Below are 16,387 nucleotides of genomic sequence, written 5' to 3' on the forward strand. Positions count from 1 at the left end.
AGACTGGTGAGTGAGGGCTGCCCTGCCCTTTATGAGCCCACAGTCTTCTGGTGGAGGAACACAGCAACATGGAGTGATTGGTGTGGATGATGCAAAACCAGGGACATGGGACCCAGAAATGGCCCGAGCCAGCCTGGAAGGCCTCTGCCCTGGGCCCCAGGTGGCTGTTTGCTGGACAACTCTCCCCGCAGCCTGCCCCAAATAGCTTATCTTCGTCCCTGAAAATGGTGCTCTCGAGTTCCATCCTTTCTAGAGCGGGTCCTCCCAGGCTTCTCTTCCTGCATCCTCCTCCATCCATCAGTCCTGGATAATCAGAGCTCCCGCTTAGTGACACTTTACCGTGGGTGGAGCCCCTCATTTGATCCTCAAGCCCCCGAGGTGGGTATTATACCTCGTTCGCAGACAAAGGCTCAAGCGAGGTCAGTCTTAAGTTGCTGCCCACTGACCCGTCAACCAGTCCTGTCCTTGCGTCTCCATGGCTCAGGTCAGGGTTATCCTATCTGCTTCCCACCTCTCTCCAACACATGCACTCCCCAAGGCAGGCTCCATCACCGGGCCCCAGCCCCTGGCTCTCTCCTCCAACGCGGCTCCCCAGCCGGCCTGTAAAACCCAGGACAGGCTCCCGCCACGCCCTCGGCGGTCCTCAGGCCTTGGCGGTTGGGAAAGCCCGCCAAGGGCGACGGTTCTCCTCCAGCCCCACAGGCTGTGCAGCTCCGGCCATGAGTCTCCCTCAGGTCTCTGGGTCAGCGGGCGCCCCAGTGCGTGCCTCGGGGCAGGGATCCCGTCTTTTCACTACTGTTAGTAACAGCTCGCGCGCGCTGCTTCACAGCAGGTTGGTGAGCCTACTTTTAGTCTTCCCATCGACACCCTTAGATGGCAGTTGTAACCTCCCTACACACAAGGAGCTGCTATACATGGTTCCGGCTTGACGCGGACACCTAGGTGACACTTGGCGGCCAGGCCGGGCAGACTTCCGGGTGGGTGAGCCCTGGCGCTGTGCGGAGCCATTCGCTGCGTTGAAGCAGTGCGCATGCGCACTGGACGCTTCTTCCCAGCCTCCTGACTACAATACCCAGGACGCACCCGGCCCGCCGCCTCTCGGAGCCCTTTTCAAACCGACCAATCGGAAGCCCGCGTCTCCCGGAGCCGCGTTTAAATCCGTGCCGGAGGCGCGTCCTGCATCGTCTGCAGCTTTGGGTAAGGTGGGGTCAGGGTAGGGGACGAGGCTTGCCCGGTGGGCCAGGTGCGGCGCGGTGCCCGCCGTTTTCGGGACGGGGAGGGGCCGCGCCCCGCCAGGAGCCGGGCCTGGGCTCGAGCAGGGGTCACTGAGGCCCCTCGCGCCGTGGTCGGGGATGCCAGGAGGTCCAGGGCTGCCCCCCAGGCAAACAGAGCCCCCAACACTCTGGCCCAGAAGCCGAGAATTCCGTTATCTCGTCCAATAGCGTTCGGGCTGACTCCTGGCCTGGCGGCACTCGGCCCCTGGGGTCCCCTGGGATGCGATCATTTCAGAGCGGCCCCCGCGCCGCCTCTCCCAGACGTGGCCGCGGCCTTCAGCTCTCTCTGCCTCTGTGAGCCGAGGGCTGAAGGAACCCGGAGCCCTGGGCCCTGACACGCACTCACCTTCTGGCCCCGTTCCACCCTGCAGTGACTTCTGACAGCTCTCTCCATGGAAGGAGGCGGCGGCCGCGATGAGCCTTCAGCCTGCCGGGCAGGGGACGTGAACATGGATGACCCTAAGAAGGAAGGCAAGTCCTTGCTGCTGTGGCGCTGTTGTTGTTCAGGACGTTCAGTAGAGATGGAGTTTGATTTAATGTTTCCCTGAGAAATTCTTTCTCAGGTGCTCGACTTGTACTCTGCACCTGTGAAACACATGCCATCTGCCTTCGTTTTCTAGTTTTCTTTCACCTCCTCCACATTTTAAGTTTCATCACAGCCAGGATTCTCATCAGTTTTATTTAGCACAGTGCTCTTATGCCCTGAACAGTACCTGACATTTTGTGGGCTCTCAAATATTTATTGTGTTGAATTCGATGTTTCCTTTTTTGTTTGTCGCTGGTTTCTGTTTGCTAAGACTTGTTTAGGATCTTTGAGACCATGTTAATGAGTGAGCCTGGCTCCAAACTCCTTTCTTCTTGTGTCTTTGCCTGGTTTGGGTATCAAGGTGAGGGTACAACTTCACAGAATGAGTTACAGGCCACACCCTCTTTTTCTCTCAAAGCGTTTTTATTTATTTATTTATTTATTTATTTATTGACAGAGTCTCGCTCTCTCACCCAGGCTGGAGTGCAAAGGCGTGATCTGTACTCACTGCAACCTCTGCCTCCTGAGTTGAAGGGATTCTCCTGCCTCAGCCTCCCTAGTAACTGGGATTACAGGCACCCGCTGCCACACCTGGCTAATTTTTGTGTTTTTAACAGAGACGGGGTTTTGCCATGTTGCCCAGGCTGGTCTTGAACTCCTGAGCTCAGGCAATCTGCCTGCCTCGGCCTCCCAAAGTGCTAGGATTATAGGTGTGAGCCACCTCACCCAGCCTCACAAAGCATTTTGACATCCCTTTATCCTTCGGTTCTCACACTACCCAAGGATCCTTTCTTTTTGAAACCAAGTCTCACTCTGTCTCCCAAGCTGGAGTGCCATGGCATGATCTTGGCTCACGGCAACCTCTGCCTTTTGGGTTCAAGCGATTCTCCTGCCTCAGCCTCCTGAGTAGCTGGGATTACAGGTGCCCGCCACCACGCCTGGCTGATTTTTGTATTTTTAGTAGAGATGGGGTTTTACCATGTTGGCCAGGCTGGTCTCAAACTCCTGACCTCAGGTGATCCACCTGCCTAGGCCTCCCAAAGTACTGGGATTACAGGTGTGAACCACCGTGCCCAGCCCCAAGCATCCTCAATGCCTCCATTTTGCAGGAACTGTCCTAGAGACTTTACAAATCAATGTTGCATCTTCATATCTAGAAAGGTGCTTGCCTCTGCTCCCCTCTCCTCCTTCCTGTCATGTCCTTCCTTTCAAATATGTCCCTTCCATGTGCATCCTGCACCCCCTGCTCCTTCTTGAGGCCTTCCCCACTTCTGTTGACCTGGCTTCATTTCCTTACTTTTCCCCTGTCCACTGGATCATGCGCATCCACATACAGATAATGTTCCCTTGTCTCACTTGTCACCATGTCTCCTCCGTTGCCTCTCCATTGCTGTGTTTCTCCTTCCAAGCCGACCTTTGAGAGCTTTCTCACTTGTTACGCCATTTTTTTCCGCCTCTCAATCCCTCCCATTCCGGCTTCCGTCCTTACCACTCCATTCAAGCTGCTTTCATCAGTCGTTGACGACTTCCACATTGCTGAATCTCTTGTCACTTTTCTATCCTCAGTCAGCTTTTCAGTAACATTCGTCCTTCTGGAAACTTCCCTTGCTTGGAGTCCAAGACACTCTTGGTTTTTTCCTCCTGCCTCTCTGGCCGGTGTATCTTTTCTCTGTAGGGGCTCCTCCTCCTCTGCTGTCTTCTGAGGCTGATTTCCCCAAGACCTGCTCTGGGACCGCTTTGTGCTTTCGCCCTCAGGGCGGTCAGCATTCCCATAGCTGTACAGCATATCTGCTCTCTGCGGCGCCCAGGTTTTGTCTTGAGCGCAGCCTCTCCTCTGAGCACTGGGCTTGTATATTCACCTGCCTACTTGGCGTCTTCACATGCACGTCTCATCTCAAACTCAGCATGCCCCCTCTGCATCTGCACACCCTATTCTTAACCTGTTCTTTTTGTCTTTCCCATCACCCACTTTATTTCTCCATTTCACCCAGCTGTCCAAGCTGAGAACCTCCTACATTCATGCCATCACCAACTACCGTCTTCTCCACCTTCAGAAGATATCGTGAATCCATCTACAGACTCTCCATCTCCATCCACATGCTGCTGTCTGGGTCTCAGCCACGCTGTCTCACCCGCTTCTACTTCCCGTTAGCTAATATGTGCATTTGTAATGTCAGGGGATATTACCTGCTTCCTTTTGGATACACTTTCTACACAGTAACGTCACCTTTTAAAAACACAAGTTAGATTATAAAGCTCTTTTCTTTTCTTTTCTTTCTTTCTTTTTTTTTTTTTTTTTTTTTTTTTTGAGACAGAGTCTCACTGTTGGCCAGGCAGGAGTGCAATGGCCCGATCTCGGCTCACTGCAACCTCCGCCTCTTGGGTTCAAGCGATTCTCCTGCCTCAGACTCCTGAGTATCTGGGACTACAGGCGCCCGCCATCAGGCCCGGCTAATTTTTATTTTTTTATTTTTTATTTTTTATTTTTTTAGTAGAGACGGGGTTTCACCGTGTTAGCCAGGATGGTCTCAATCTCCTGACCTTGTGATCCGCCCACCTGGGCCTCCGGAAGTGCTGGGATTACAGGCGTGAGCCACTGTGCTCAGCCTTTTTTTTCTTTTTGAGATGGAGTCTCATTCTGTCACCAGGCTGGAGTGCAGTGGCACCATCCTGGCTCACTGCAACCTCCGTCTCCCAGGTTCAAGTGATTCCCCTGCCTCAGCCTCCTGAGTAGCTGGGATTAAAGGCATGAGCCACCATGCCCAACTAAGTTTTGTATTTTCAGTAGAGACGGGGTTTCACCATGTTGGTCAGGATGGTCTCGAACTCTACCTCAAGTGATCCACCTGCCTCAGCCTACCACCGTGCTGGGATTACAGGCGTGAGCTACCGCGCCAGGCCTAAAGCTCTTTTCTTAAAGCCCTGTAATAGTTTCCTGTCCCACTTTGGAGAAAATAAAAGCTCCTTGCCATGGCTTGCAAACCTTCTGTGATCTGACCCAACTTGTGTTTTCACCTCCTCCAGCCACTCTGACTTCTGACCTGTTCCTCTCATACACGCTTTGGTATTTTCTCAGAGTTGTTCCCACCTCTACATGTCTCTCACCGCACTGCCTGGGGCACCCTCCAGGGCAGACTGCATGTACCCCAAGTCTGCCTGGCACCTAGTGAAGGGTGTGGTCTGTTGTGGGTGCTCATGTGTTTGCAGGATGAGCAAGTCAGCCACTCCGGGACCCCTCGGAGCCAGTCACAGAGCCTGGAGCAGAAGGCTGCTTCCCTGAGTTCTGGTCCTGGATTCTTTTTCCACAGCAGACCGTTGGAAGTTTCTGAAATTGACTTCCTAATTTAGAGGTGTAAAAAGTGAAATGTCTCCCTCTCTATATCTCTTAGTCACCTACTTGCCCCCTCCAAGGGCCATCGATGTCATCAGTCTCTTGGGTGTCCTTCCAGACATAATTTGTGCAAGTGCAAGCCAACACGCATAGAGTGTTGCGTCCCCCTTTCCATATAGCATGGAGAGCCCTGTCCTGTATCTTGTTTTTCAGGCTTAATTTATCTTGATGAATATTGTGTGTCAACACATGAACAGCATTACTAGTTTTTGTACCTATATAGGGTTCCACCTTGGGGATGTGTCATTCATCTCATCTGCTGTGGGTGAACGTTTAGTTTGTGCCTAGTGTCTTGCTGTTACCAATGATGCCGCAGTAAATAACTGTGGACACTGCATAACTGCACAACACATTGCTTTCCACACCTGTGAGTGTCTGTAGGATACACTCGCAGAAGTAGACTTGCTGGGTCGAAGAGGGTGTGTGTTTCTTACTTCGATAGGTACTGCCAGGCCCTCTAGAGAGCTGTGATAATTTACACCTTCCCCAGCAGTGTAGAAATTGTCCCTTTCCCCACAACCTTGCCTATAGTTCATACATCTTTGAGTTTTGCCAATCATAGGTGAAAAGTGCGTTCTCAGAGTAAGTTTATTTTTAATTACTTTTTTTTTTTTTTTTTTTTTTTGAGACAGAGTTTCCCTTTTGTTCCCTAGGCTGGAGTGCAATGGTGCGATCTTGGCTCACTGCAACCTCCCCCTCCCAGGTTCCAGCAATTCTCCTGCCTCAGCCTCCCAAGTAGCTGGGATTACAGGCATGTGCCACCACGCCTGGCTAATTTTTTGTATTTTTAGTAAAGTTGAGGTTTCACCATGTTGGCCAGGCCAGTCTCGAACTCCTGACCTCAGGTGATCCACCCACCTCGACCTCCCAAAGTGCTGGGATTATAGGCGGGAGCCACAGCGCCCAGCCTCATTACGCTTATTTTTGAGTGAGGCTGAACTTCTTGCCATCTATTTAAGAATGTTTCGGCCAGGTGCGGTGGCTTACGCCTGTCATCCCAACACTTTGGGAGGCCAGGGTGGGCGGATCACGTGAGGTCGGGAGTTCGAGACCAGCCTGACCAACATGCAGAAACCCCGTCTCTACTAAAAATACAAAATTAGCCAGACATGCTGGTGCATGCCTGTAATCCCAGCTACTCGGGAGGCTGAGGCGGGAGAATCGCTTGAACCCAGGAGTCAGAGGTTGCGGTGAGCCGAGATCGTGCCATTGCACTCCAGCCTGAGCAACAAGAGTGAAACTCCGTCTCAAAAAAATAAATAAATAAAAATAAAAAAGAATGTTTTATTTTATTTTCTGTGAACTTTATCTGTATCCTTTTTCTATCTTTATTAGATTATTAATTTTTTATTACTTTATAGATACACTTCATGAATTAGCCCTTTATGAAGTGAGTTGCAAATATTCTATTCCCCATTTCTTGTTTAACTTATTGTGATTTTTGCCACACAGAGATGTTACAAATTTGAATGTTTGAAGGTCAATCTTTTATTTTTTATTTATTTATTTTTTGAGACACGTTCTTGTTCTGTTGCCTGGGCCTGAGTGCAGTGGCGAGATTGTGGCACACTGCAGCTTTGACCTCCCAGGCTCATGCGATCCTCCTTCCTAAGCCTCCCTAGTAGCTGAGACTACCACACTCAGCTAATTTTTGTATTTTTTGTTCAGACGAGGTCTCCCTATGTTGCCTAGGCTGGTCTCAAACTCCTGGGCTCAAGCGTTCCTCCCACCTCAGCCTCCCAAAGTGCTGGGATTACAGATGTGAGCCACTGGGCCCAGCCGATCAATATTTGGTAGCTTCCAGTTTAGTGTCATAGTTAGAAGTCCACACTCCCAAGTTACAAAAGTTTCCTCATAGCTGATTCTTGTTTGTTTAGAGCTTTGTTTTTTTTTCCATTAAGTCCTTGATTTGTTTGGAATTTGGCCTGACGTGGTGTGAGGCATGGACCAAACTTAGTTGGCATTTTTCCAGATGATTATGTAGTTTATTTTGATACCATTTTTTCACTTTCCTTCTTTTTTTTTTTTTTTTTTTTTTTTTGAGATGGAGTCTCGCTCTGTCACCTAGGCTGGAGTGCAGTGGCGCGATCTTGGCTCACTGCAAGCTCCGCCTCCCAGGTTCACGCCATTCTCCTGCCTCAGCCTCCCAAGTAGCTGGGACTACAGGCGCCCACCACCACGCCTGGCTAACTTTTTGTATTTTTTAGTAGAGATGGGGTTTCACCGTATTAGCCAGGATGGTCTCGATCTCCTGACCTTGTGATCCACCCTCCTCAGCCTCCCAAAGTGCTGGGATTACAGACGTGAGCCACCCTGCCCGGTCTACTTTCCCTCTTTATTTGATATGTTACTTTTATGATATGCCAAGTCTTCTTTATATCCATTTTGCATATTTCTTGTTAGGTTTGTTTATCGTTATTTTGCATCTTTTGTTGCTGCTAGAAACGAAGTATTTTCTTCCGTGTTATCTTCTAATTGTTCTTTGTAGATTTGAAAGCTGTTGATTGCTCTGTAATGATTTTGTCCTTAGCCATGTTCTTTTATCCTTTTACTACTTATAATAGTTTTCAGTTGATCTTCTTGATTTGTTTCTTGTGTCTATAATCATGGCATCTATGCAGTGTGATCATGTTACCTCCACATTCCTTCCTTTGCCTGATTGTGTTGCTTAATGTGTCCAGAACAGTGTTAAGAATAGTGCTTGGAGATGTCATTGCCATGTGCCTGGCTTTAATGGAATTGCTTCTTTGGTTTTTCATTAAGTCCGATACTGGGTTATGGGTTAATTTCCAAGTAAATGGTAGTCGTAGGTGCTATTCATTAGCATTTCTACGTGTTTGTCTTCTGGGCGTGTGATAGAATTGTGCTCCCTGTTCACTTGAAATTCGGTTGGCTCAGGTGACTCAGTTGGCCAGTGAAACGGGAATGTTGTCATGTGTGTCATTTCTGGGTGGAAATCTTGAAGAACCAGTGTGGAATTGGTTCTTTTCCTTCCTGCCATGGAGATCAGCGGTGTTCCTGATGGTGGAGGCTCCATCAGTTGGGGTCCTGGAGTGAGGAGGCCAGGGAGCAGGGCCCCAGCCTACCCCTCTGCAGACATATAGTTTGAGTGAGAAATATACCTTTGTGGTTTTTGGTTTGTTTTAAGACAGTGTCTGTTGCTCTATTGCCCAGGCTGGAGTGCCGTGGCTCAATCGTAGCTCACTGCGGCCGCAAGCTCCTGGGCTCAGCATCCTGAGTAGCTGGGACTACAGGTGTATGGCACCATACCCCGCTCATTTTTTTTTTCTTTTTGTAGAGACAGGGCCTCGCTATGTTGCGAGGGCTGGCCTTGAACCCCTGGGCCTCAAGTGATCCTCCTTGGCCTCCCAAAGTGCTGGGATTACAGGCACAGACCACCATACCTGGCCTACCTTTGTTGTTTTAAGGGTTGTTACTTCAGCATGTTAGCCTATCCTAACTGGTAAGATCAATTTGTTCCTGTCTTTAGAAAGAATACTTCTGACGTTATCCCACTGAACCTAATGTTGGCTTTGGGTTGAGACGGGGATTTCCTTGTATAATATATCTATTACTTTTTATTAGGAGCCTCTAAAATCAAGAATGTGTGTTATATTTTATCATATGCCCATTCAACATATGTGGAGACAATCATGGTTTTCTCTTTAGCTCTAGTAATAAAATGATTATATGAGTAGATTGTATGAAATGAAACCATCTCACAGTCGTGAAATGCAGGGAGCTTGGTCATATTATATTATTACCGCTTTAATGTTTGCAGGATTCTTTTTGCTGGTATTCTTGTTAAAGAGTTTTATGTTAGGCCAGGTGTGGTAGCTCATACCTGTAATCCCAGCAGTTTGAGACCAGCCTGGGCAACATGAGGAGACCCCATCTCTACAAAAAATACAAATATTAGCCAGGCATGGTGGTGCGTGCCTGTGGTCCCAGCTACTCGGGAAGCCGAGACAAGAGGATCCCTTGAGTCCAGGAGTTCGAGGCTGCAGTGAGCTATGATTGCGCCACTGCAGTCCAGCCTGGGTGACAGAGTGAGACCCTGTCTCAAAAAAAGAAAAAGGATTATTATGCTGATGTAAGTAAGGCTGGTCTTTACTTTCTTTATTGATCACTTTATAGGTTTTTTGGTGACATACTTACTTGCCTCGTGGAAGTAAGTTGGAAAGTTTTTAATCCTCTGGAGTGATGTAAATAGTATTGGAATTATTTGTTCTTTAACGTTTTAATACAATTATCCTATGAATCTAGTTGGGGCACTTTTTTGAAGAGGATAGCTCTTTAATAAATTTCGCCAGTTATTTTATGATTATTGAAGTATTAAGATTTTCCCTGTCTTCTGGAGTCAGTTTTATAAATAAGTACATTTAGACAATTTAAATAAAAAATAGACTGAGTGCGGTGGCTCACGCCTGTAATCCCAAGGCCAAGGTGGAGGGATTACGAGGTCAGGAGATCGAGACCATCCTGGCTAACATTGTGAAACCCCGTCTCTACTAAAAATACAAAAAATTAGCCGGGCATGGTAGCACGTGCCTGTAGTCCCAGCTACTCAGGAGGCTGAGGCAGGAGAATCGCTTGAACCCAGGAGGCAGAGATTGTAGTGAGCCGAGATCACACTACTGCACTCCAACCTGAGTGACAGAGTGAGACTCTATCTCAAAAAGATAAAAAGAATATACCAAGTGCAGTGGCTCACGCCTGTAATCCCAGCACTTTGGGAGGCTGAGGCAGGTGGATCACAAGGTCAGGAATTTGAGACTAGCCTGGCCAACATGGTGAAACCCCGTCTCTACTAAAAATACAAAAATTAGCCCGGTGTGGTGGCACGCGCCTGTAATCCCAGCTACTCAGGAGGCTGAGGCAGAAGAATCTCTTGAACCTGGGAGGGGGAGGTTGCAGTGAGCCAAGATCACCCCACTGCACTCCAGCCTGGGCAACAGAGTGAGACTCCATCTCAAAAAAAAAAAAAGAATAAATAAAATTATATTTTCCTAGAAAATTATCTCTTTCAGCCAAGTTCTTAGGTTTATGTGCATGAAGTTGACAGATATGCTTATGGATCTTTTCATTCCCTCTCTGTGTGGTTATTTCTCTTTTCTTTCTTTTGTGCATTTGTTCTAACTTCTCCTTGATTAGGTAATTAAGAGTAATTGATTAATTAGGACCAAATTAGGATATTAGTATATTTTCAAATTTTATGATTTTTGAGAAGCATGCTGTGTTGTTATTTTTTCTATTCGTTTATTTTTTTGAGACGGAGTCTCACTCAGTCGCCCAGGCTGGAGTGCAGTGGTGTGATCTCTGCTCACTGCAAGCTCCTCCTCCCGGGTTCATGCCATTCTCCTGCCTCAGCCTCCCGAGTAGCTGGGACTACAGGCGCCCGCCACCACGCCCAGCTAATTTTTTGCATTTTTTTGTAGAGACAGGGTTTCACCATGTTAGCCAGGATGGTCTCGATCTCCTGACCTCGTGATCCGCCTGCCTCGGCCTTCCAAAGTGCTGGGATTACAGGCGTGAGCCACTGCGCCCAGCCTGTTTTGTTTTGTTTTTTTGAGACAGAGTCTTGCTCTGTCACCCAGGCTGGAGTGCAGTGGCGCGATCTTGGCTCACTGCAACCTCTGCCTCCCAGGTTCAAGCAATTCTCCTGCCTCAGCCTCCCCAGTAGCTGGGATCACAGGTGCACACCACTGCGCTCGGCTAATTTTTTTATTCTTTGTTTTTGGTAGAGATAGGATTTTGCCATGTTGGCCAGGCTGATCTCGAACTCCTGACCACAAATGATCTGCCCGCCTCAGCCTCCCAAAGTGCTGGGATTACAGGCGTGAGCCACCTAGCCCAGCCTTCATTGTTTATTAAGATAAAAACATTTATGGGAGAGCTTTATAAGCTTTACAGTATTGAGTAAATACTGTATTTCAGTGCATTTTGATAAATATTTGCTAAGTGTCCAGGCCCTTAGCTGGACATTTGGGAATTTGGGTTAGTGTTAGACACTGTTACCTTGGAGGAGCTTATAGTCTAGTTGGGGCCATAGAAGGGTCAAGAGGCACTCACAGAGGCTAGTGCAGTGGTAGAAGTGAGGTCCAGGCACTGCGGGAGCCTTGCGGGGAGTTGGAGGAGGGAGCAGGTGCCCCTGCAGAGGGACCCACTAACCTGGAGCTTGTGATCTGTTTTAGAGGGAACTGGGCAGACAGGGCCATGCCAGCTGTGATAGGATTATGAATGGGGTGGGGTACAGAGTACATTTTATCTGAGGGTTCAGGAAGGACTCCAAGAAGCAATGGCGGTCAACGAATTCTTATCGAGTCCCTACTCTGTGCATTTGAGTAATATTAAATTCATTGTTGAACTATGAATAGATGTTTTGTAGCTTGTAAGAGGGGAATTTAATTCTAGGGGAGCTGAGGCAGGTGGTCTTTTGAAAATGTTCTATACCTGGAAAATGACTTATCTCTTCTTGAAAAGCTAGTTGAATAAGTCAGTGAATGCATTTTAGATTATATCTTAAAAGTACGGACCTAAGCTTTTGGGTGGCTTAGTGAACATAGAATGGCTGATGCAATTTCTTTTTTTTTTTTGAGACGGAGTCTCTCTGTCACCCAGGCTGGAGTGCAGTGGTGCCATCTTGGCTCACTGCAACTTCCGCCTCCTGGGTTCAAGCGATTCTCCTGCCTCAGCCTTCGAGTAGCTGGGACTACAGGTGTGCGCTACCATGCCTAGCCAATTTTTGTATTTTTAGAGAGACAGGGTTTCACCATGTTGGCCAGGCTGGTCTTGATCTCTTGACCTCGTGATCCGCCCGCCTAGACCTCCCAAAGTGCTGGAGTTACAGGCGTAAGCCACCACCCCCAGCCGGCTGATGCAATTAAAAAAAAAAAACTGGCCAGGCATGGTGGCTCACGCCTGTAACCCCAACACTTTGGGAGGCCACGCCAGGAGGGTCACTTGAGGCCAGGAGTTCGAGACCAGCCTGGTCAACATAGCAAGACTTCGTCACTAGAAAAAATTTAAAAATTTTTTTAAAAAGGAAAAAATATAACTTAGAGCCCCCTATGAAAAACTAAATTAGCATCATGACAGGATACACTTTGGGGAGTGAAATTTCATAGTACCTTTATTTAATTCCAAGCTGTAGAGCCTGGTAATATTTTTCTCTTTATCAGCTGTGCCACTAAAATAACAGTGGATTTTTTCCCCCTAGACATTCTTCTTTTGGCCGATGAAAAATTTGACTTCGATCTTTCATTGTCTTCTTCAAGGTAAACAAATGAGTTTTCTTCCCTTGCCTTGGGCATAACCACATTCAGTAAAGTCTTTCCTTTAAATGCCAGTGTTATGAGTTATTAATCATTCTTTTTTTAAACAAATAGTGCAAATGAAGATGATGAAGTCTTCTTCGGACCTATTGGACATAAAGAGAGATGTATTGCTGCCAGCTTGGAATTAAATAATCCAGTTCCGGAACAGCCTCCGTTGCCCGCATCTGAGAGTCCTTTTGCCTGGAGCCCTCTGGCCGGGGAGAAGTTCGTGGAAGTGTACAAAGAAGCTCACTTACTGGCTTTACAGATTGAGAGCAGCAGCCGGAACCAGGCGGCCCAAGCTGCCAAGCCTGAAGACCCTCAGAGCCAGGGCGTGGAAAGATTCATACAGGAGTCAAAATTAAAAATAAACCTATTTGAGAAAGAAAAGGAAATGAAGAAAAGCCCCACGTCTCTTAAAAGGGAGACATACTACCTGTCAGACAGCCCCTTGCTGGGGCCCCCTGTGGGCGAGCCTCAGCTCTTGGCCTCCTCCCCGGCCCTGCCCAGCTCTGGTGCCCAGGCCAGCCTCGTCCGGGCACCGGGGCTTCTGCACTCTGCTCATGCTTTGCCCAGGGAATCATGCACTGCTCAGGCTCCAAGTCAGGCAGCGACTCAGAGGAAGCCCAGGACCAAATTGCTGCTGCCTCGAGCGGCCTCTATTAGAGGAAGAAGCATCCCTGGGGCTGCGGAGAAGGTAAATGCCACAGCAGAGCGCCTGCCTGGGGGAGCCGCCACTCCTTGCCCCCCAGCCCTCTCACAGAAGCCACATGGGGAAAGCCCCGGAGGTGGCAAGGCTCTGAGTCCTCCAAAACACAGGGATGCGGAGTCCAGGAAAAGCAGTCACCAATAGGGAGCTGATGTGGGGGTGACTTGGGTAGGGCTGGGATGACTTAATACTTCCTCCTAAATTCCATCTGAAGTCGTTCCTTTTGTTTTGTTACAATGCTGGATATACCACACAGTAGGGATTTCATTTGCTTTAACAAGCAACTTCTTCCAAAAACTCCCCTCCTCTGCAATAGCTGCTAGTCAGCCTCCTTGACTGTGCCTCAGTTTACACTGCATTCCTCCTGGGCATTGAGTGAGGTGAGCTTTCCTGGGTGGTGGCAGTTGACAGGGGTGCCTTTGGGTGCAGTCTGCCAACTCTGGGACACTGAGGGTCCTGGAGGTCTGGGGGAAAGGTGGGTGTGAGCACAGGGCTTACTGCCAGGGCTGCCCGATCTGGCTCTTGCTTGGCAGAGGCCGCAGAGAGGAGGACGGAGCGGGTAGGAGCCTCAGGGCCCACCCTGCAGCCCGTTCCCAGCTCTGCCCCCTCCCCTGGGCAGCACGTACAGAGGAATGATCCTGGGTGGGGCTGTTAGGAGGTGCAGGCAAATGCAGAATGCTCAGCAAGGGCCCAGAAATTCCTTTACCCCCACCAAGCCCATCTCCTGAGCCACGTGACTCCCTGTGGTGAGAGCCAAGAACAGAAGCCAGCCGAGGTGCAGCCGCCACGCACTGCCCTTGACAAGAAGGTATGCCCGGCACTGCCACCCCGAGTAGCTGGGGCCTGTCCCTTGGTCCTGCAAACTCCTTTTTTTGGAGCCCGTTTGGGATGTAGATTCCTACTATGATGTTTCCAAAATGAGAGTGGGATGGGTCTTGCTGTGTGGAGCACACGTGGACACGGGACAGGGACTGTGCATGTAGCACGCGTGGACTCGGGGAGACAGGTGGTGTGATTTGGGCTGCTCTAGACCCATCAAAGTATCTCTTTTGATCTCCTGGTCCTGGGTGGTGAGCTGGGGTCCAGAGAGCGTGTCCCCAGTGGACAGGGTGTTGTCCGCACAGCTGAGATGCACTCACGCACACATGGGAGCCCCCCGCGTCCTGCATGTTTCTCTGGGACAAGTCACTCACTTCCAGAGTGGCTCATGGCACATGCTCACTCCTGTGAGGAGTCATTAGCAATGGGTGGACCACTTGATTGTAACACCTACTTAAAAGTGTGCTTTACAGACAACTGCTAGGATGCCTAAAGGAAGAAGAAAAAGAAAATAACAAGTGTTATTTTGAGGATGAGGATGTGGAGGATGAGGAGAAGGTTGAGGATGTGGAGAAGTTGGAAGCTTACACACTGCTGGTGGGACAGTGAAATGGGGCAGCTGTTGTGGAAACAGTTTGGCAGCTCCTCAAAAAACTAAATGTAGAGGGTCCCATGGGACCCAGCAGTTCCACTCCTTAGTACACAGACCTGAGAGAATTGAAACCGTATCCACAGAAAAATCCACATGCAGATGTTCAAAGCAGCATTATTCTTAACAGCCAAAAAAGTAGGACCAACCCAGGCATCCAACAAATGATGAATGGGTAAAGAAAATGCAGTCTATCCAAACATTGGTTTATTTTTGGCAATAAAAAGAAACACTGCTGGGCGTGGTAGCTCACACCTGTGATCACAGCACTTTGGGAAGCCAAGGTGGGCGAATCACCTGAGGTCAGGAGTTTGAGCCCAGCCTGGCCAACATGGCGAAACCCCGTCTCTACAAAAAAATACGAAAATTAGCCGAGTATGGTGGTGCACACCTGTAATCCCACCTACTTGGGGGGCTGAGGCAGGAGAATCGCTTGAACCCAGGAGGTGGAGGTTGCAGTGAGCCAAGATGGCGCCATTGCACTTCAGCCTGGGAGACAGAGTGAGACTCCGTCTCAAATAAAAAAAAAAAAAGAGAAACACAGTACTGATACATGCTTCACATAGATGACCCTTGAAAACATTTTGCTCAGTGAGAGAGGCCATAACAAAAGGTCCCATGTCGTATGGTTCCATTTATATGAAATGACTATGACAGACCAATGACAGGTGTAGTTGAGTGCTTCCCTAGGTGGGGCTGGGGAGGATGAGGGAATGGGGAGAACTGCTAATGGGTACAGGTTGGTTTTGTTTTGTTTTGCTTTGTTTTGTTTTTCCTGAGACAGAGTTTTGCTCTTGTTGCCCAGGCCGGAGTGCAATGGTGTGATCTTGACTCACTGCATCCTCTGCCTCTCGGGTTCAAGCAGTTCTCCTGTCTCAGCCTCCCGAGTAGCTGGGATTACAGGCGCCCGCCACCACACCCAGCTAATTTTTGTATTTTTAGTAGAGACAGGGTTTCATCATATTAGTCAGGCTGGTCTCAAACTCCTGACCTCAGGTGATCTGCCTGCCTCGGCCTCACAAAGTGCTGGGATTACAGGCGTGAGCCACTGTGCCCGGCCGAGTACAGGTTCTTTTTTGGGACACCACCATATTTTAAGATTAGCTTGTGCTGGTTGTACAACATAACAGATCTACTAAAAACCACTGAAATATACTGTAGTATAGTGAATTTTACGTTATGAGACGTATCTCAATTTTTAGAAATGCTATAAAGGGAAAAAGTTACTGCTGCATCTTTACCACTCTGAGCTTCTATCGCTGTTACCTTATTAACTCTCCTGTTATAAGGGGGCTATTTATGTAAGTATGAATTAGTTCCATGAATGCCCTTGTCCCTAAATATGTCAAGAACTTATTTTTTGACTCTGCTGGCCAAAGAAAATGGCTTTCAGTACTAGACCAAGAAGATTTATTGCAATTGAGCAGCTTCTCTGGTAGAGATGACTATTTAATGGATGAGTCCTTTCTGTACAGCATTTTGAAATTTGTGTAACTAGACCAGCTTTCTCATCATCCTTCTTAAATAAGGATCCTGACTGGGGAATGGCTTTAAAGGACCTCTCTCTTATTAATGACCTGTGTCGGTATCATTTGATGCTGTTTTTAATGAGGAAGCAAAATCCATCATCACTTTCGTCCATAGTGATTTGGTGGAGGATGTGAACTGCTTGCTCTATTCCCTGCAATCTAGCTGATGAATGG

The 16,387-nt window shown here is 48.6% G+C and overlaps 1 protein-coding gene across 3 annotated transcripts in view; it reads left to right on the forward strand.

Annotated features, from left to right (window-relative positions):
* Positions 1-1,051: 1,051 nt before the first annotated feature.
* GTSE1 (G2 and S-phase expressed 1) overlaps positions 1,052-16,387 on the forward strand; it is a 35,842-nt gene continuing 20,506 nt past the window's right edge. The window contains exons 1-4 of one of the 3 annotated variants that reach the window (XM_024239977.3): positions 1,052-1,197; positions 1,646-1,745; positions 12,411-12,468; positions 12,580-13,204. In XM_024239977.3, the coding sequence (XP_024095745.2) occupies positions 1,667-1,745; positions 12,411-12,468; positions 12,580-13,204 (762 nt within the window). In that variant the 5' untranslated portion in view covers positions 1,052-1,197; positions 1,646-1,666. The other 2 variants (XM_024239978.3, XM_054543810.2) reach the window with 2 other exon arrangements.

This window comes from Pongo abelii, chromosome 23, assembly GCF_028885655.2.
Source record: "Pongo abelii isolate AG06213 chromosome 23, NHGRI_mPonAbe1-v2.0_pri, whole genome shotgun sequence".
NCBI classification, from domain to species: domain Eukaryota; kingdom Metazoa; phylum Chordata; class Mammalia; order Primates; family Hominidae; genus Pongo; species Pongo abelii.